Source organism: Oryza brachyantha, chromosome 3 (assembly GCF_000231095.2).
Source record: "Oryza brachyantha chromosome 3, ObraRS2, whole genome shotgun sequence".
Classification (NCBI taxonomy): Eukaryota; Viridiplantae; Streptophyta; class Magnoliopsida; order Poales; family Poaceae; genus Oryza; species Oryza brachyantha.
This window is the reverse complement of record NC_023165.2, coordinates 29,171,650-29,191,613: the sequence shown is the minus strand read 5'-3', so window position 1 is coordinate 29,191,613 and position 19,964 is coordinate 29,171,650. Positions and strand designations below refer to the sequence as shown.

Below are 19,964 nucleotides of genomic sequence, written 5' to 3'. Positions count from 1 at the left end.
TGTTATCCCAAATTATCCCATACAAATTAATTTACACGAAGCATGGAACAACAGAACAGGGCAGATTCCTAACCACTTGCGCTTGCGAAAAGAAGACCATAATTATAAATTCGCTCGTGCAAACCATGAAACAATTCGTCTGGGTGGTGTAGTTGGTCATCACGTTAGTCTCACACACTAAAGGTCCCCAGTTCGAACCTGGGCTCAGACAAATTTTTAAAAATGCAATTTCCCATTTTAATTGTCTCCTTTTCTAAAAATATAAATTTACACTATTTATCTTTTTGAACTAATTTTAAATAATGTAACTTTACACTATTCTTTTCTTGTTATCCTTTAAAAAAACAATTTCCCATTCTAATTGTTCTCCATTTTAAATAACGTAACTTCACACTCTGTTTTTTTAACTTGGAAGAATTTTACTTAATGTAACTTCACTCTTTTTTAAAAAAAACAAAAAATTGGTGTTAGTCACTTCTCATTTTAACTGTTCTCTTTTTTATAAAAATGAAACTTGACAGTCTTTGTGTTTTCGGTATTCTCCAACTAACTGTTGTTATTTTTTTTCACATTTTAATTGTTTTTTTCTTAAAACTTAACCTAGCGCTCTGTTTTTATTTAATTTTTGTGTTATTTGCGTTCTCGAACTAATTGTTGTCGTTTTAAAAAGGAAAGGTGACCACACACTATGTGCTCTCAAACTAACTGTTCTCTCCTTTTTAATGTAAATTCACATTGTTGTTAGGTTAAAATTCATAAACTACGTGTACGTCGATCAAACTATCACAAAACTACAATATTAAAGTGATATATCATAAAATTACAGATTTAACGCTGAATTTATCAACAAATTACATATTTAAAGTAGGTTATCACAGAATTACAAAGTTGATAAGAATGTTATCACCAGAATACATATTTTATAGTTTTCCATAACATTAATGGTAGAGACTTAATGGTATAACGGAGTTATAAGCATTGCGGTTCTATGATTAATGAATTTATTAATAAATACGTAGTCATAGGTTACTCCATTTTAAATATGCTGTCCCTCCGTATCAAAACATAACTATTCCCTCTATTTTTCAATTGAGGTCATTTACAATATACGATGTTCGTTTTATTAAAAATATATATAACTATTGATTAATTTGTTATGATTTGAATTATTATTAAAGTAACTTTAATTATGATTTGTAATTTGGTATATTTGAACCAAAATTTTAAAATTGACAAAGGATCCAACCTAAATTTAAAACTGAACTTCGTCAATTAAAAAATGAGAGAGACTGTAGCGCGGGATATCATGCACACGTGATAAATTAGTGAAACTAAGAAATGCACGTCCCGGTGCACGGCCCCTCCTGACCGCATACACCTCTCAAGGTGGCTGGTGGGAGTGATGGGTAGTACTCGGGCTAGTATCAGTGTGATAGCTAGTAGCAGTTTTTTTGACTTTTATCTGCTGCTGCAGCTGCGCGTGAAAAGGAGGAGAGTGAGAGCAGCAGCAAACCAAGAACATTTTATACTCTCTCGTTGCCATATCTCACTCCCGCTCACATGGATTTCGTCCAAATTTTCTACTCGTTACTTCACCGCTAGACCATATAGAATGACATGTAAAAACATATTATACTTTTACACTGGATGATACCATATGAAACAAGTGTTGATATCATTAGTATCATAAGGTATCAAATAATACCAGATGATAATTGATGGTATCATCAAGTATAAATTTTGGCATCATTAGATACTTTGTAGTATCACATGATACCGCAAGGTATCACATGATTCAAGCATGTATCAACAAGTTATAATTTTTAAACTAGATGATACTATATGAAACAAGTCTTGATACCACATAGTATCACTGGGTATCATATGATAACAGATGATACCTGAATCATTCATGTATCATAAAGTATAAAATTTGGTATCAGTAGGTACTTGTGGTATCACATCGTACCAGTAGTTATCACCTAATTCCAGCATGTAGACACATGTTATAATTTTTCACTGGATGATACAATATTGATACTTGTTGATATTACTTAGTATCAACAAGTATCAAATGATACCGGATGATAACTAATGGTATGAACCTCTGCCATCGACGACGACCCCACCGCCTCCTACTCCGGCGGCCATGGCGTCTGGCCAGGACAGGCCACCGCGCCCCGTCGCAGCCGCAACATAGTACACTCTATAGTAACCAGCAGCTACTCGTGATTAGCCAAGGTTGTTTCTTCCATCTTGTCTCCTGTCATTTGCTAGTTATCTCTCTCCTGTGGCTTGATTTCAACCCCTTAAAGTAAGCCACGTGCGACAGGTCGCCATTGACCGAGACTAAACAAAAGAAAAACGTAAAAAGAAAAAAAAAAGAAAAAACTTACTGTCCCGTCCGTCCGTAGCTTTTCCGTTAAAAAATTCCTGAGGGAGTATTTAATGGGCCTCCTAAACCTGTCACTCCCAAATTCCAACTGGGCCTTGCCTTCTCTGCCTATAGACCATCTCTGAGGTCAGTGTCTCCGTCTCCGTCTCCGTCTCCGGCCGCCTTCGCCTTCTCTCGCCGCCCCCGAGACCCTAGCTAAGGCGGACGAACCACGACGCGCGCTCTTCCGGTGAGCTCGCTCGCTCGCTCGCAGCATACACCCTTCGCTCGCGGAGTCCCTGGCTGGCTTCCTCCCTCCGATTCGTCGCAGGGAGTCGGATTCTTCTCCGGCCACTCCGGTAGTGGTTTTGGGGGGAATCGATGGCTTACTGATCACTTGCTCCGCTGTAGGGAGACCCTGGGCAGGGGAGGGGAGATGGCCGAGTTTCTCTTCGAGGACATCTTCACCGTGACCAGGCTCGACCCCGATGGCAAGAAGTTCGACAGAGGTAAATACTTCCTGAGTGCTCTTTCCTCGCTTTTGGGGTGGATGGTTCCGAAGCCCTGCGCTGCGGTCACAGCAGTTTGCTGCGCGTCTCATGTTTCCAGGTGGGTCAGGTGGTTCTGTTAGATGCTAGGATACCTCGGATGAAATTTCTAAAGCGATGCAATATTTGCCGTAAAATCATATACCTTGTTAAGCCTTGTAGTTATTTCTTCGATGCGTTGATGCAATGTGGGAGCTTTGTAATTGTATCCCGCAGTTCATGATTTCAGATATTGTAAGCTTGTTTGCCTAGTGACTGTAAATCTCTTGGTGCATACCTGACAGACTCACAGAAAAGAAAACCACTTCATAACTTTTCGTTTCCAACTTATTATGTTATCCACCAAATCACACTGTTCCTGCAGAATCATTTAGGTACTTAAGGTAAAAAACAGAGTTGTGTACTCTGGGATGGTTGCTCTGTATCAATTACACATGCGTGCGTTGATTTTGTGGTCATAAGTAAATTGTATGACAAAAATTTGCTAGAACGTGATTTTAGTATTTATTTATCAGGTAGTTGTACCACTTACGCAGTCAGTGTGTTCAAATATGACCTCATGTTTTTCTTTCTTCTCTTCTCTGGGTGCAGTTTCTCGTATCGAAGCTCGCAATGAGCAGCTGAATGTGTATATGCAATTAGATGTTGCCACAGATGTCTATCCTATGCATCCTGGTGACAAATTTACCATGGTCTTGGTTCCTACGCTGAATTTGGACGGTACCCCAGATACTGGCTTCTTTACACAGGTGGTGCCAGTAATTTCATCATTGACACTCAATATTACAAGCAGACCGCTAGACCTTGAATACTATCCAATATTGAATGATGCAAGTTATAGATTCATAACATATATCTCGAATTTTGCTTGTGGGATACTGGAATTACATAAGCGAGGTAAAATATAAAACTCCCAGTTCCAGTGGGTAAGTTAACACTAAAAACTATCTCATTTTTCAGGCTGGCAGGAAAACTCTGGCTGACAAGTATGAGTATGTCATGCATGGGAAGCTTTATAAGATCTCAGAAGACAAAGAGACCTCTGGTCAAAACGCTAAAGTGTATGATCTTTTTCCTTGAGATTACTAATGGTGGTGGTCACTGGTCAGAGAACTTATCTATGGATTAAACTTTAATACACTCTGTCAATAATGCTAATGCCTTAGATTGTTCACTTGTGTTATGTCCAACTGTTTTTTTCCTGGTACATATTCTTTTAGAAGTATTTGGCCCTGAGATGTCCTGATTCTTGAGAACAAACAATAAATGGATTTCCATATTATTTGAGCCTGTCAAAGTGGGTACCTCAACAACTACCTTGGTGTTCTTTGTCTTCAGATAAAATGTAACCATATATTTTTTATGAAGCCTTTACTGCTAGATATGATGAATCAGGATTGCGGTCTGCGTCTCTGCGACAGAGTTTGACCCTACAAAGGCAATTCTATAAGATATGCCGAACACCAGAAGAACTTTGATTTCAGTTTTAATTGATCATGATGAATTTGCACAAACTTTATGGCTGATGATAGACATTTATTGTTCACACATGGAAAATCTCTTGGCAGAGCAATATATGGTTCTGTGAATAAAAGAAAGGAACACAATTGCTTGACCCCCTTCTTTTTTGATTTTAAATTAATCTAAACACCAACCTTTCCTGTATCAAGTGGTCTGATTGTCTGAACTTCACTAAATGCCATGCTGTCTCATGCTGTAATATTCTTTTACTTACAGGGAGATGTATGCGTCATTCGGTGGCCTCCTAATGATGCTTAAGGGTGATCCATCCAGTGCTGCAAACTTTGAGCTGGACCAGAGGTTGTTCCTACTTATGCGCAAGGTGTAGAACTGCTTACAAAAATGTGTGAACTTTATAATTTGGTGGTTCTCCATGTGTCGTTAACGCTGTTCTCATTTGCGGATGATGGGATTTTACTTCTAGTTTAGAAGCTTATCCTAAGTAAATCATACAAATCTTCCTCAGTGGCATTGCGGTTTGCCTGGGAGTGGTTTCTAAATTTTGTGGCAGTGAATATCTACATAATTATCAGGTGATCGCTACATGGATCTATATGTTTGGATCTCAGATTGTGAGCTTCTCAGAGAAAGGTCGATTTTACATTGTACTAGTTCAGTACAGATGTTTTATTTTGTTATCGTTTCTCTTCTTCACTCGCTCTGGAAGACAATAACAATAAAAAACAAAAACAGAAAGTCTAAAACGTTGGCGAGGACTTTTTTTTTTTGACGCTCACAAGTCACAACGCATACATCCTTTCCCTTAGGAACGAACACACGTAAACCTTATCTCTATGAGCACCTTCGAAGCTTAGCCAATATATTTTGAAGAGATTAACGAAGTCACCATCAGGGTTCCTCTTACCGCGCAAGCCGTCAAAACCGCGGTGTTGCGCTCCCGCGGATACCGCACGGTAACCGCAAAAACCGTGATGAATTTGAATCCAAAAGTTTGAATTTAAACTCGCGCGGTTTTCACGGCTTACCGCATGGTTTGCCGCGGTTACCACGCGGCACGATAACTGCGGTAACTACTTTTGCTGGAACAGTACATGAGAATGGCGGTTACCGCGGCTTCCCGCGCGGTTTTTAGCCGAAACCGCGGTTACCGCGAGTGTGATGTCAAATGGAAAAAAAAAACTTAAAAAATCTAAAAAAAATACATGAAAAATAGGAAAAAAATGTGACTATATTTATAACATAGGAAAAATAGGACATGTTATAAGAAAAATAAGAAAAGTTTCACATGACATTTTCTAAATTCTTGATATTGAAACATACAAACATACACCGTCATATCACCTTTACCAAATAATTCACATAATAACTTCATTTTAAATGTTGCGTCACAACTATACCTACTATCCATTATTACGAATAAAACTATTATGTGTACTAAGATGCACGTATAATTTTTCTCTATACATATTTTCCATATATCCATCGTTGTATATTTGTATTTCAATATTATGTACCCTAGTGTCTAGTGTAAATAATAATGACTCAACACAAAATATTCTTGACCATCTTCCTATGAAATATTACTTGCAATAGGCTATTTTTTAATTTTGTTTTCCGAAATACTCGTTTATGATTTTTAATTACGCTAGGAATACATTTTTTCATCAATTTCTTTGATAAAACTACACTATATATCAACATATACAACATATATTTTTTTTATTAATTTTTCTAAATTTTTTTAAATTTTTTTTAAATTTAAACTCGGTTACCACGGTTTACCGAAGGTAACGGCGGTAACATAGTCCCTAGTCACCATGGGCGTTTGTCGACGGGTGAGGACTTGAGGTCAACTTGTCCTGAACGTTCATAGAAACATGAGTCGCATCGATTCTGATTTATAAAACTTGATTCATCAATCATCCAATGGACGAAACAGTGGTTTTCTTCTGCCGCCGTTGAGATCAGATCAATGGGTGAGTGATTAATCAATTCAATTTATAAACAGTACTCCCGCTCAGCCACTGACACACTGTCACTGTGTCACTAAGCTAGTTGCTCTCAGCTCAGCCATGGCGATGCCATCCCGCCTGGGGCTCCAACTCCTCCTCGCCGTCGTCGGCGGCGTCATCATCGCCGCCGCGTCGGACTCGGGGTCGGAGACCGCGCACTTCCTCGGCGTCAACTACGGCAGGCTGGGCGACGAACTCCCGCCTCCGCACCGCGCGCTCGAGCTGGCCCGCTCGGCGGGCGCCGCGGCCGTGCGCTTCTACGACTCCAACGCCACCTTCCTGTCCCCGGCGGCCGCCTCCGGCCTCGTCTTCGTCCCCGGTGTCCCCAACGAGCTCATCCCCACGCTCGCCGACTCCCAGCGCGCCGCCGACGAGTGGGTCGCCTCCACGCTCCTCCCGTTCCGCCACAACCGCCGCCTCTGCTACCTCTTCGTCGGCAACGAGGTCCTCTCCGACTCCACCACCAAGTCCCGCTGGTTCCGGCTCGTCCCGGCCATGGCCAACCTCCACCGCGCGCTCCAACGTCACGGCATGAGCCGTGTCAAGGTCACCACCACGCTCGGCATGGACGCCCTCGATGGCCAGAACGTGTTCCCGCCGTCCGCCGGGGTGTTCCGCCCCGACATCGCCGACGCTGTCATGCGGCCGCTGCTCGCCTTCCTCGAGAGCACCGACTCCTACCTCTTCGTCGACGCGTACACCTACTTCACCTGGTCGGCGAACCACACCATCGTGCCGCTCCACTACGCGCTGCTCGAGCCGTCGCCGTCGCCGGCGATGGGGTACCAGTACCACGACCCCGGTACGGGGCTCTCATACACCAACCTCCTCGACCACATGCTCGACGCGGTGGTCGCCGCCATGTGCCGCGCGGGCCACTGCGGCGTCAGGCTGGCACTCGCCGAGACCGGGTGGCCCAACGGCGGCGACCTCGACCAGTTCGGCGCCAACGTGCGGAACGCGGCCACGTACAACCGCAACATGGCGCGGCACCTGGCGTCCGGCGCCGGCACGCCGCGGCGGCCGGGGATGCGCATGCCGGCGTTCGTGTTCGCGCTGTTCAACGAGGACCTCAAGACGGGGCCCGGCACGGAGCGCCACTGGGGCCTCTTCCACCCCAACGGCAGCGCGGTGTACGAGGTCGACCTGACGGGTCGCCGGCCGCCGGCGTCGTACCCGCCGCTGCCGGCGGCGACGAACGACGCGCCGTACCCGGGGAAGCTGTGGTGCGTGGTGAGGACGGACGACCGCCGTGGCGGGGCGGTGAACGAGACGGCGGTTAGGGAGCAGATGGACGCTGCGTGCGCCGACGAGGCCGGGCTGTGCGACCCCGTGCGCCCCGGCGGCGAGTGCTACCTGCCGAACACGGTGGCGGCGCATGCGAGCTACGTGTTCAGTGCGCACTGGAACAAGTTCAGCAAGGTGTACGGCGGGTGGTGCTACTTCGCCGGCCTCGCCGTGGAGACCACCGCCGATCCAAGTGAGTTTTGCTACACTTTGTATTCTTTTTTCTTTGGCGGCAACGTGCCTTTTCCTTTGAAAGTTTTAGTCATTTTGTTGCGTGACAGCGACAGGTTGGGGTTCTGACAAATCTCAACACGGCCAAACTCGGCCAAACTCATTGCCCTTACTCCTTCCTGGGGGCTATTTAGATAGGGAAACATTTTAGCCCCATATCACATCGGATGTTTAGACACTAATTTGAAGTATTAAACATAGATTAATAAAAAAACTAATTTCATAAATGAGAGCTAATCCGCGAGACGAATTTTTTGAGCCTAATTAATCTATAGTTAGCAAATGTTTACTGTAGCATCACATAGTCTAATCATGGATTAATTAGGCTCATTAGATTCGTCTCCCGAATTAGTCCAAGATTATAGAAGGGTTTTATTAATAGTCTACGTTTACTATTTATAATAGGTGTTCAAACATCCGATGTAACTAGAGACTAAACTTTAGTCACTAGAAACAAACACCCCTTAAATGTTTGACGCCGTTGATTTTTTTATATACATTTGACTATTCGTTTTATTCAAAAATTTACATAATTATTAATTACCTTTATATCATTTCATTTATTGCTAAATAATTTTTTATGCATATATATAGTTTTACATATTTGACAAAAAAATTTAAATAAAACAAATAGTCAAACATGTATAAAATGTCAACAGCATCAAACAAGGTAGTATTAGGTTCAGCCCAATCTATTCGCCTCTATTTATATATATATATATTCCAGAATTTAAATTTTAAACCTTAAATTCAAAGTAGATTTTGTGTTTTTTCGTCGTACTTTGCTCTTTGGCCCTAACTTTTAAATTACTAAGAATACATTTATAAAAACTATATTCGTAAATTATTTATATTTTAAAATATTTCGTTTGATTTTTTTCTCAAGTAAGCCAAACAACCACTCCGTTGTGTTAAATCCTATAATAGTTTTGTCTAGATTTACTCTACTTGATTGTGCCAATTCATGCACCAGGCCTTAATATTTGTAGATGGAGTAAGTATAAAGCATAAACAAGTTCATCTTGCATGATTGCATCTTAATATCTTATGGTTTATAACTTAGCAACCGCGTGCAAACAGAAGTTAAATTACCTAACTTTAAGCCTACTTCCATGTGCATATATTCAAACTTACTTAGCCAAATAAAAGAGAGAATGGCAACGTGAATTGGGCTTGTGCGCGTGTTTGAATTTGATTTAGGCCTTTTGGATTGGAGGTTTTATCAGGAGGAATTTTATAGAATTTAAACTATTACATATGAAAATCACATAAAAAATTCACGTTCCAAAAGAGTCAACTTATTCGTAAAATCTGAAGTTATGATTGTTTTTTTTGGTGTGTGGGAGTGATGATATTCATTTCAAAAATGTATGCTGGCTATAAATGACATATTATAGGGTAGTTTTTAGGGAATATATTCCTAGAGACATTTTTAGTGTAATCTTATCAGTGAAGTGAACTGCTTTTTAACCGTTGGAATGGTGAAATCTTGTTTCTCCAGGTCATGGATCTTGCCAATTTCCCAGTGTTACGCCAAGCTAAAGAAGAGCATCTATGCATTTCATCCAAGATAGATCCTGCAGACATGTTAGCGTTTATGAAATAAGCATATGGACCATGACCATAAATTGGATTCCATATTGTACTGTAGTGTAATCAGTTTGTAACAGAACTCTCACAGCTCACGTAGTAAAAAAGAGTTAGGTCGATATCTTCGTTTATACTTATGTTTATAAGTGAAAATTTAAAATTTTAACTTAAATTTAGAAGTAATTTTAAATTTTTCATCGTAATTTATTTTTTAGCCTTTCTTTTTATATCGCTAAGAACATGTATATACAGTTTCACTGTCCTTTAGACTTATATATATACCCTCAACGATGTGAAAACAAAAACTAAAATAAAATACGATGAGAAGACATCAAAGTCAAGTTCAAATTTATGTTTTAAAATTTAAACATCTACTCATAAGCAATACAAGAAAAAGAAAAAGAAAAAGAAAAAGAAAAAGAAAAGATGCCGACAAATGTACTTAATGGTAGACGTGCAGTACTAGCAGTGGCGCAGAAGATCCGGATGACATTGAAAGAAATTTGGAGGCGCACGGGCCCCTCGCCTTGATCCATCCCACCACCAAGCAAGGAGACAACCCACCTCACCGCTCCACCCATCTCGGCCTCGTCGTCGTCGTCGTCTCCACCAATCTCTCCCTCCCGCTAGTGTCAGTGTGCCACACGTCACTGCTACCCCCACTCACTACGTCGGACACGCGGCCGATCGCCGGGCCGACCTCGCCGCGCCGGCGATGCTCGCTCCCTCCGCCTCCGCCTCCGGCCAAATGGCCGCGCTCTGCTCCCCCTCTCCGCCGCCGCCGCTCCGCTCCTCCCTCCTCCTCCTGCGTCGCCACCGCCTCCCGCCGCCCTCCGCCGCGCTGCTGCTCTTCCACGCCCGACGCCTGGGCCGCCGCCAGCACCGCGCCGCGCCGCGCCGCCGACGGGGCGGGGTCCCCCGGTGCGACGCCGTGGAGGCCTCCTCCTCCGCCGGCTCCACGGTCAGTCACTGCTTGCCTACGGACCCACTACTACTTGTGCTAGTGTTCATCTCGTCGCCTCGTTTCGCTAATCCGATTCCATCCTGCTCATAATGCTCCGTGTCCGTGAGTGTGATGAACCAAAACGGCTGTGCTTACTTTACTGCTATTCCGTTGCGATTCTCGGATGGGTAGAGATTGTGCAAATGGCGCCTGATTTATGGCGATCTGGACGGTACCGTGCTTGCTCTAATTGCCAGGTGCCTAGCGGCGCAGCCCCAAGCTCTCAGCCACAGATTCATTTCGAGGATCGTGCCTTCGAAACGGGCAGACACGCTTTAGTTTGTGTTTAGCTTTTGCAAGGACCAATTTTATTGTACTTCGAATTGCTTTGAATTTCCATATTATTGGTATATGTGTGAAATTGTGCGAGTCTTCAGTACTGTAAAGCAGATCATAGTTCTGCATCACAATCACCAACTTTCTCGTCCCCGTGTCGCTCCTCCCCAGGGCGACACGGGCGAACCCCAAACCCTAGCCACCGGGTCCGCCTCCCCTCACCTCCCTGCCTCGCTGCCGCTGGAGCGGCCACCGGTAAAGCCGGCCAGCTGCCATGACGGCGGCAGCGGGGCTTCCCCTGGCCCAGGCAGCTCCGGTTGGGGGACCAGGGCAGCAGAAGGGTGGGGTGGAGCGCGCAGCGGCGGCGGCGGCGGCAGGCCAGGGCGCGCGGCGACGTCGGCTGGCCGAGGCGCGTGACGGCGTGGCAGGCCAGCTCACGCGCGGAGGCTGCGGCAGCAGATCTGCGCGAGTGTGCGTGGCGGCGGCGTGGCGGGCCAGTGCGCGCGCTGGTGGTCGACGGCTGACCAGCGCGGAGGCTGCGGAGCCCGCGCTTGCTGGCGGCTGCTTTCAAGTCGGCAGCAGCAGCCGGAGGCCCGGCAGTCGGAGGAGCGCGAGGGTGAGACTCAGATCTGCTGGCGGCCACGCTGGCAACGGCGGGCCTGAGGGCAGGCAACGGGGAAGGAGGAGGAGGAGCCGACGGCCGGTGCCCACGCCGGCGGTGGAGGGCCTGAGGGCAAGCAATGACGACGGCGGGGAAGGAGGAGGAGCCATTGGGGGCAGCTGACGACGCCGGAGTCTTGTGGCCTCCGCGACACGGCGCGCCGGAGCCTGAGCGGCAATGTCTCCGGCATCCAGATGGTTGTGCGAAGGGAGCTGGCGGCGGTGGGTCGTCTTCATCGTTGCCGGTTAGCACCCTCACCCTCTCCGGAGCTCCTCCCCTTCTCTGCGGGGAGTTTCTAGGTTGGGTTGAGGCGGCGGCTTCTAGCGGGGGAAGCCCAGGCCGCTGAAGGAATGCCATCCAATCCCGGGTTCTCCTTCGGCCAGATCTGGCAAGGAGGCCGGCGGGTGGTGGAACGGAGAGGTCCTGGGCCAGCTCTCAGGGGTGGTGGTTCGATGAAGCTTATCGACAGAGGGGCGTCGATCGGGTATGGCGGAAGCTATGTGTCACCGATGTTTAGTTGGTCTCGGATTGGGCGACGTACCGCGGTGGTAGAGGGTTCCAATCGAAAGCTTAGCCCAATTCTTTGGGCCAACAGTGACTTCGCCTTCGGGCGTAGTAACCCTCCTGAGGGCACTGTTGAGGTATCCCTCCTCTCTTGGCAATGAGCTCTGGGTGAAAACCTTGTCCAGGCTTTGGACGGATGACGACGGCGTCTTTTGGTGTCGCGACCCTCCTGAGGGCGTCGTTTTAGAGTGTTCGTGTCGTAGTGGTGTCGTTAGCTCGGTGGTGATCGGTCTCGCATAGCGATGGCTGGTTCGACGCTTGGCTTTCCTCTCTGTGGGTTGTGTTTGAACGGTTGGCACATGGTTCGGGGCGTGTGCTCTGTACACATCATTTCTCGACAACCAGTTGTCGGTGTAAAACCTTTTCTTGTAACTTTTCTTCCTATCTTAATATATTAAATGACCTCCTTCGGTCGTTTCAGCAAAAAAAAATAAAATAAAATAGTTCTATGGTGTGATCCTAGAATCATAGTTTGTATGACGGACTGCTGTACTAAACTATATTGATTTTCTGCTGGAAAGGGAATACTGAAATTTCACATTATGTCTACAATGTTTTTCATGAAAACTGTCATACATCCACATTGCAGGTACAACATCCATTGCGCAGAAAGTACTCACCATTACTTGAAAGTTCTCTATTACCTGGTGGAAATGGTTTGACTACACATGATTGGATGGCTGTTCCAGACATTTGGAGGACAGCAGCAGAAAAATATGCTGACCGTGTAGCTTTGGTAGATCCTTACCATGAACCTCCTTCAGAATTGACTTATAAGCAGGTACATCTTTGATTGATGCCTGATAATCTAAGACAATTCTTTGAATGTAGAAACACAAAGTAGACATGAATTGTGCCGTATGACACATTTTTTCTTAATGGATAACTACCTGAAAAGCAGTAAACTGTAATTCTACATGTGTACTTTTCAAACAAAAAACTTAAGGTTCAGCTAAAAATATCTGCATTCTACATCCATATTTTAGTTGGCAATCCTTTAAGATTCCTTCTTTTAATTATCTGTGTCTCTTTCCATCAGTTAAATACACTAGTATCTTATGGCATTTCATATTTTATTTTGGCGTGTTAATTTCCAGTGTTATGCTGATTGAATGTCAATATTGTCTTTAATCAGCTTGAACAAGAAATATTGGATTTTTCTCAAGGTCTAAGGGTTATTGGAGTTGCTCCAGATGAAAAGGTAGCCCTTTTTGCTGACAACTCATGCCGATGGCTAGTTGCAGACCAAGGTATTTACCTTTTGTTTCAGAAATATCTGCTTGTTAAAGTGTGCATATAATCTAGTATGCCAGTTTTCTTGATCAGTCGCTTTGGCTGAGGTTTGAATACATTATTAGCTATGTTCATCAGTTATCATTTCACTGACACATGCTGACATGCAATGCAGGAATCATGGCTACTGGTGCTATCAATGTTGTTAGAGGAACAAGGTCTTCTGATGAAGAATTATTTCAAATATACACTCATTCAGAAAGGTGTGTTTTCTCAATTCCTTTTGAAGCATGGATTCAAGAACATTTGTTCTTGTTTATGCTATAGAATACAAAACTTGGTTTTGAACATTAGATAACCGGAGTTATGCAAAACATTATATGAATTATGATGCTCTATGCTTTTATATCTTTCAACCAGGTAGCCTTATGAATCCACTATTTATTGCGCACTAAATGCAAAACTGAATCGATTAGTTAGTTTCTTTTTGTAACTGCTGAGCTTAGTGCCTTTTAGAATCCAGTACTTGGCATTTTAAAACCAATCAATCATTTGGAGGTTCCTTTTTGAGTCATTCAATTAATTCTGTACAATGGAATGCTGAGGCATGAATTGAGTGAGACGCTGAGTGTTAAATATTATGGGGGAGATTCTGCAAGTTTGACATTATTTGCTATGAGTTAGAATTAGAGCTCTATGCTTGGATCAATGGGCATGCTTTTCTTGTTAACAGAATACTCAAATAGGCAACCTTTTAGATTCGACCTGTTTCAGCATTTGAAAAGAAGATTTCATTATTGGCATATTCATTGGGCTAAAATATGTTTATCATGGTACTTATATTGTATGCATAGCTGGCTAAGAGCATCATAAATCTAGGTACTGCATGGATGGATGTGAACCATTGGATGATAGTACCATGAGTGCCTTATGCTTCTATAATTTAATTTTCAGTACACTTTCACCTTTTTTACTTTCCAACATATCATGATATGAATTTATTTTTCCTTATCACAGCATTGCACTTGTTGTGGACAGTCCTCAATTCTTTAACCGGCTTGCAGAATCTTTTATTTCGAGGATTAACGCAGGATTTGTTGTGCTACTTTGGGGTGAGAAATCATGCCTAAACAGTGAAGCTGTGAATGGAATACCACTTTATGACTTCAAGGATATCACTCAACTTGGACACGAAAGCCGTAATACATTGCGTCAGTCTCGTGAACAAGGTATCTTCTATATGTGATCCAATTTAACATGTATAACAAGAATAAATTAACTGGCAGTCTGATAGTGACAGTATATGCAGCATGAGGTTTCTTAAAAGTTGTTGGTACTTTAATTCTTCAAACATAATTTTCTTTGTTTCTGGCATTGAATGCCGTCAATCTTATTGGTTTAATCTACTAATACAAAATCAAGTACTAGCAAACAGTTAATAGGTCTTCCAGTATAATTATATTGGAATTGTGAATAAACTACTTGTGCTAAAAATTCTGGCTGAATGATTGCTGATTGTTTAGTTACGTTTAAAGCTTGCTACTTGGGCTATTTGCACTGGTCCCTCCTTCCAAGCTGTCTGTTGGGACTCTCTTATTTTTAAACATGAACACATGCACTTCTTATTTTTTGCTTGGGATAATAGGCCACTAACCTAAAACTCCTGCTCAACTTTAATCTTGTGAAAACTTCTTCCTTTTTACAATGACAACGATTCTTCATGCAATAGTGCTATTACGCTTTGCAACTGCAATCTTGGCTATGCTGTATGTTCAACCTCTCAAACATTAAACTTACACACCTGGTGGTGTCTTGTCATAGATATGCTTATATAATATAATTTGTTTTATTTTTTTTCCTGTAGATCAGCAAGTTGTCTTTGAAACTATTACCCCAGATGATGTTGCCACACTAATATATACCAGTGGAACAAGTGGAGCACCAAAAGGAGTGATGCTTACTCACCGAAATCTCTTGCATCAGGTTGAAAGAGCAGTAACATTTGTTTCTTTTTTACCTGAAACTCTGAAAGTAGCATTGCAATTTAAACTGTACTTTGCTATAACGCAATAGCCTCTAAATCATCTCCTCCTGATGTGATTTCTTATTTTGTGAACACCCGAACTCATGTTCCTCTTCTATCCAAGTAAAGTTTTATGCAATCATGTCTGCAGATAAAAAATTTGTGGGATTTCGTGCCAGCAGTACCTGGTGATAGGTTCCTAAGCATGCTTCCACCATGGCATGCGTATGAACGTGCTAGCGAGTACTTCATCTTCACTTACGGAATTCAACAAGTTTACACAACTGTGAAGTACCTCAAGGTAACATTTTGGTATGCGTCATCAATTCATCATAGATCGGCTTATTATAATTAATAGCTTAAAGGGCCCTATGACGTCACCAAGGAGCTATTGTTACAATATACATGCATAATGCTTTACTATTGTTTAGCTGCTTACTGAAAGCTGCAACTTTGAGTTTGGTAAGGTATAAGTATTTAATGATCTGCAGGACTCCAGACCTTCTATTCTAGTAATCTTTAGGCAAACCCAAGTATCATAATGGATATGATAGGATTCCTTTCTCTTGCAGCATTCTCCTTTCTGGTAGCTAGTTTTATTTTCTATTTCTTAGCTCAGGCATTTTTACTCATCTTCTATTTTATTGTAGGAAGATTTGCAACAGTACCAACCTCAATACATTGTATCAGTACCACTGGTTTATGAGACTCTCTACAGGTTAGTTCTTTTATTACAACGATGAGCTGCTTCTATAGGCATATACTATTCTACATAAAATTGATAGAGATGTAACATACTTCATTTCACTGATGCCCTCAATGTGGATCCATGCTGAACATCCCTTGTATAATAAAGTTTTATTTCCCTATTGTTTTTGTTGAATGGCTGTGAGCTCTAACTAATTTTGTAGGAATTAGTGTATGCAACGTTCTTTCTTGTCCTTGATGCTGGCATTTTCTTGCGAAATGGTATTGCTAATGATTGCTCTTTCATCCATTTTCTGATGTTTCTTCTTTCATTTTGTAAAGCTCAATACAGAGACAGATAAATTCCAGTTCAACTGCTCGAAAAGTCATCGCTCTTGCACTTATTAAGATAAGTTTGCTGTATATGGAGGCAAAGAGGATATATGAGGTCTGGACTCCAAGCTGATATAAGTTACTTCATTTTCTTTTCTGCAATCATGATAGTCAGATGTTATCTTCCATTTGTATCGTATATGACCTTGTGATATAGAAATGTCTATCCCACAAATTCTACTCGTAGGTGTAGCATGATTCTTTTCCACTAAGATCCAAATTGTCTTATTTTTCTCCTCTTCCATTGGAAAGGGAACAGTCCTGTCAAACAATCCCGTCAAACAATCATTTATTGTTTATATGGTCAATTGGCTATCGGCAAGCATTGTTGCTGGACTTCTGTGGCCTTTGCATAATCTGGCAAATAAGTTAGTCTACAAGAAAATCCATTCTGCAATTGGGATTTCAAAGGTACTTTTACTTATCGTCATGTGCCTGTTTCTGCGTTACCTTGATATCCTTGTACAAGTCTTGAGTGTGAAAGGAGTTTCCTTAACACACATGCTGATTATATATTCTATGGATTCTGTGGTAACTTGCAGGCTGGCATTAGTGGTGGTGGAAGTCTTCCAATGCATGTGGACAGATTTTTCGAGGTAGATGTTTGTCATTTAATAAATTTCTTTTGTTAAATATTCATACCTTACATTAACAGTTTGATCTTTCAGGCCATTGGAGTCAAAGTGCAAAATGGCTATGGCCTAACAGAGACCTCCCCTGTTGTAGCTGCTAGACGGCCATTCTGTAATGTAAGAGCTCACCCCCCTGACCCACTCATGAACTTGGAATTGCAGTGATTAGAGATTGTTCGTGTATATCAGTAGTATTTTCAAACGGATATTTTGTCATGTTAAAAAATATTTGGTATTGTGTTGGCACTGTGCACACGGCTATTCCTGTGAAAACAACCAGAATAAAGAAAATCACAACTTTCTATAGGAAGTTCCACTTCTCATTAGTCTATTCACATATAACTGTGAGATGATAGCTCTTATTGTATTTTTGGCATATTTGCATGGGTATAATCATTCGTACCATTTCCTGTGTATAGCTTATGATAATACTAAGATGTAGTTCATGTCACATTGCAGGTTCTTGGCACGGTTGGCCACCCAGTAAAGCACACTGAAATCAAGATTGTGGACATAGAGACTGGTGAGGTTATCCCAGATGGTTCAAAGGGGGTTGTGAAAGTCAGAGGACCTCAAGTGATGAAGGGATATTACAAGGTTTAATTTTCTCAGTTTACTGATACCAACAAGCTTTTAACTATAAATTAAATTGAACTGTAAACATGTTGTTGGGGTCAAGATGAACACATTTTTGGGCAGATATGAACATCAAATTATAGATCTTGATAAGACATAATGCTGTAGGTCACAGATAACACTTGCTTATTGTAAGTATAATAGTCGTAGCACTGACTAGTTCATATTGGATAGAATTATTTAGCAACTGGATATATCTTCCATAAATATTTGGCAAAAAGCCAGGACTTGTGATATTCTTGAAATCCCTTCTCTCGTAAAGAAGTCATTAAGCTAGTATGGGATGGTGATGATGGATATCACCCAAACCAAAATAAAGAGTGGGAACCCTGTTAGTTCTATCTTATAATCTACGTCAAGGCACAATGCTCAGTGAAGCTATACCATTTGAGTATTTAAATTTATTAGAAACTCCATATTATGGGCTAAAATTTCTGCTGTAACAGAATCCATCAGCTACAAACAAAGTTTTGGATCAAGAAGGTTGGTTCGACACAGGGGATATAGGTTGGATTGCACCTCACTGTCCAACAGGGTCAAGTCGGAAGTGTGGAGGGATGCTTGTTCTTGAAGGGCGTGCAAAAGATACAATAGTTCTTACAACAGGTTAAGGATTGTAATTGGTTTTTTTCATAATGTCACCTTATGTATTTTCTAAAAGATTTTGTCGTCCATCTTTTTTGTTGATTATCATTTATGAATTTATGTGCAGTTGGTAATCATATATAGATTTGCTTGCTCTTGAATAATTTAATTAGATCTGACTGCGACTTGAATGTTCTAAATTGCAGGTGAAAATGTTGAACCTGCTGAGATTGAGGAAGCAGCCATCAGGAGTGACTTGATTAATCAGATAGTTGTTGTTGGCCAGGTACAAGATGATCTTGAGATATGTACTGTCTTATTATTACGTCTGTCAGTTCAGGCTCAAGTCCTTGATTTTGGTAGATATTTGTCGTTCAAGCGATAAGGGAATATAATTTGTAGCATCATTGGGCCACCTTGACCACCTTAATTTATTGTACCATAAGTGTTATATTTGGAGATTGAAATGATGAAAAGATTAGTGCTACCGGCAAAATCATGAACTTTATTTGTTTGTTCTCTGCATAGGACAAGCGGCGACTTGGTGCTATTATTGTTCCCAACTATGATGAAGCTCTAGCTACAGCTAAAAGAAAGTCCATACTTGATGGGACTAACGAACTAGCCAAAGACAAGGTTTTGAACTTGCTGTATGATGAGCTGAGAACTTGGTAAGAGTTGCTTATTCCATTTTCTCTATTTGTCTTACTTCTCTCCTGTTTCTTGTGTGCTCTGATTTCTCTAGCCTAATAGAATAGAGAATTATAGCTGATTTTACGATGGGTCAGAATCACACTAAGAGTTAAATTTGTCAGCTGGGACAAAGAGATATTTTTAAAAAGAAAAGGAGAAAGTAGGGTCGTGAAATTTGCTATTGAAATGCGGGAATTGAAAACCTTAGATACATGTGGATTTGGTGGATGGCGGCATTGCATAGTCACAGAGGGCGGGTTTGTCATTTTGAGGTATAGATTGATTTAGAACTGTCTTGAATATTTTGTTGATAAATGCCAGGACTTCCGGTTGCTCCTTCCAAATTGGCCCGATTCTAATTGTCGACGAACCATTTACGGTAAGTATTACCTATCAATTAGTCACTCTCTTGATAGTAAGAGTCTGAGAATAATTTTTTGGTATTCAGGTGGATAATGGTTTACTAACACCAACTTTGAAGATAAGGAGGGACAAAGTGACAGCCAAATACAATAAAGAGATCGATGGGTTGTACAAGTGATGTGGATTGTGGAGTGAGCATGAGTACATACAGTAGGTTGCATTTTCCTTTGTCTCTTGGAGACATCTCTTGTTCAGACAGTAGTAGCTAGTTGAGGACTTGAGGATACAATAATGCAACCAATTTTTGGAGTGAGATGGAATAAGGCTGCCGATTCGGTATTTAGGCATTATTTCTCCTTCGTAACGATGTGATCTCACCACGATGATTGCATGGGGACGATTGATGGGTGGACGATGCACTGTGGTACCGTGACTGTATTTCATGGAATCGACATTACTACGAGTTGTGATAATTTAGCCTTAAGCCTTACGCAGAGAACACAAGTTCGAGAAAACATGATCCCCTTCAGCCTCCATACTTCTTCCAGAATTTTGTTAAGTTCTGTTCCACCATTATTTCTATCATGAACCCTTTTGATTTTCAACTGCTTCTGAACAGCATTCCAGGTAAAACACCGGCCTGCTCCATCCTGGTGCCAATCCTCCTCTTCGAAAGGATCAGTGGTAGCTG

The 19,964-nt window shown here is 42.2% G+C and overlaps 3 protein-coding genes and 1 non-coding gene across 5 annotated transcripts; all 4 read left to right on the top strand.

Moving 5' to 3' along the window:
- The first annotated feature begins 137 nt into the window (after positions 1–137).
- On the top strand, positions 138–211 carry TRNAV-CAC. The gene has a single exon. It is a non-coding gene; the product is annotated as a tRNA-Val (tRNA).
- Positions 212–2,489: 2,278 nt separating this feature from the next.
- On the top strand, positions 2,490–4,943 carry LOC102719924 (DNA-directed RNA polymerases II, IV and V subunit 8B-like). The gene is made up of 5 exons (XM_006664971.3): positions 2,490–2,624; positions 2,786–2,883; positions 3,514–3,671; positions 3,883–3,983; positions 4,660–4,943. The coding sequence occupies exons 2-5, from the start codon at positions 2,811–2,813 to the stop codon at positions 4,769–4,771; spliced, it is 444 nt and encodes a 147-aa protein (XP_006665034.1). The 5' UTR covers positions 2,490–2,624; positions 2,786–2,810; the 3' UTR covers positions 4,772–4,943.
- A 1,533-nt stretch (positions 4,944–6,476) lies between these two features.
- Positions 6,477–9,620, top strand: LOC102720669 (probable glucan endo-1,3-beta-glucosidase A6). Its single transcript, XM_040522851.1, has 2 exons — positions 6,477–7,896; positions 9,436–9,620. Exons 1-2 carry the CDS (start codon positions 6,477–6,479, stop codon positions 9,474–9,476), a joined length of 1,461 nt encoding a protein of 486 aa, XP_040378785.1. The 3' UTR covers positions 9,477–9,620.
- Positions 9,621–10,091: 471 nt separating this feature from the next.
- Positions 10,092–19,788, top strand: LOC102721703 (probable acyl-activating enzyme 16, chloroplastic). Of its 2 annotated transcripts, none has more exons than XM_040521942.1 (18): positions 10,092–10,485; positions 12,618–12,809; positions 13,164–13,278; positions 13,437–13,524; positions 14,279–14,490; positions 15,126–15,244; positions 15,436–15,585; positions 15,935–16,002; positions 16,314–16,419; positions 16,617–16,775; positions 16,907–16,960; positions 17,033–17,113; positions 17,456–17,593; positions 18,079–18,238; positions 18,424–18,503; positions 18,746–18,888; positions 19,232–19,289; positions 19,359–19,788. In XM_040521942.1, exons 1-18 carry the CDS (start codon positions 10,240–10,242, stop codon positions 19,449–19,451), a joined length of 2,262 nt encoding a protein of 753 aa, XP_040377876.1. In that variant the 5' UTR covers positions 10,092–10,239; the 3' UTR covers positions 19,452–19,788. The 2 variants fall into 2 exon arrangements, with proteins under 2 accessions (XP_040377876.1, XP_006665086.2); XM_006665023.3 differs by lacking the exon at positions 10,092–10,485 and adding an exon at positions 10,599–11,708.
- The last annotated feature ends 176 nt before the right edge of the window (positions 19,789–19,964 follow it).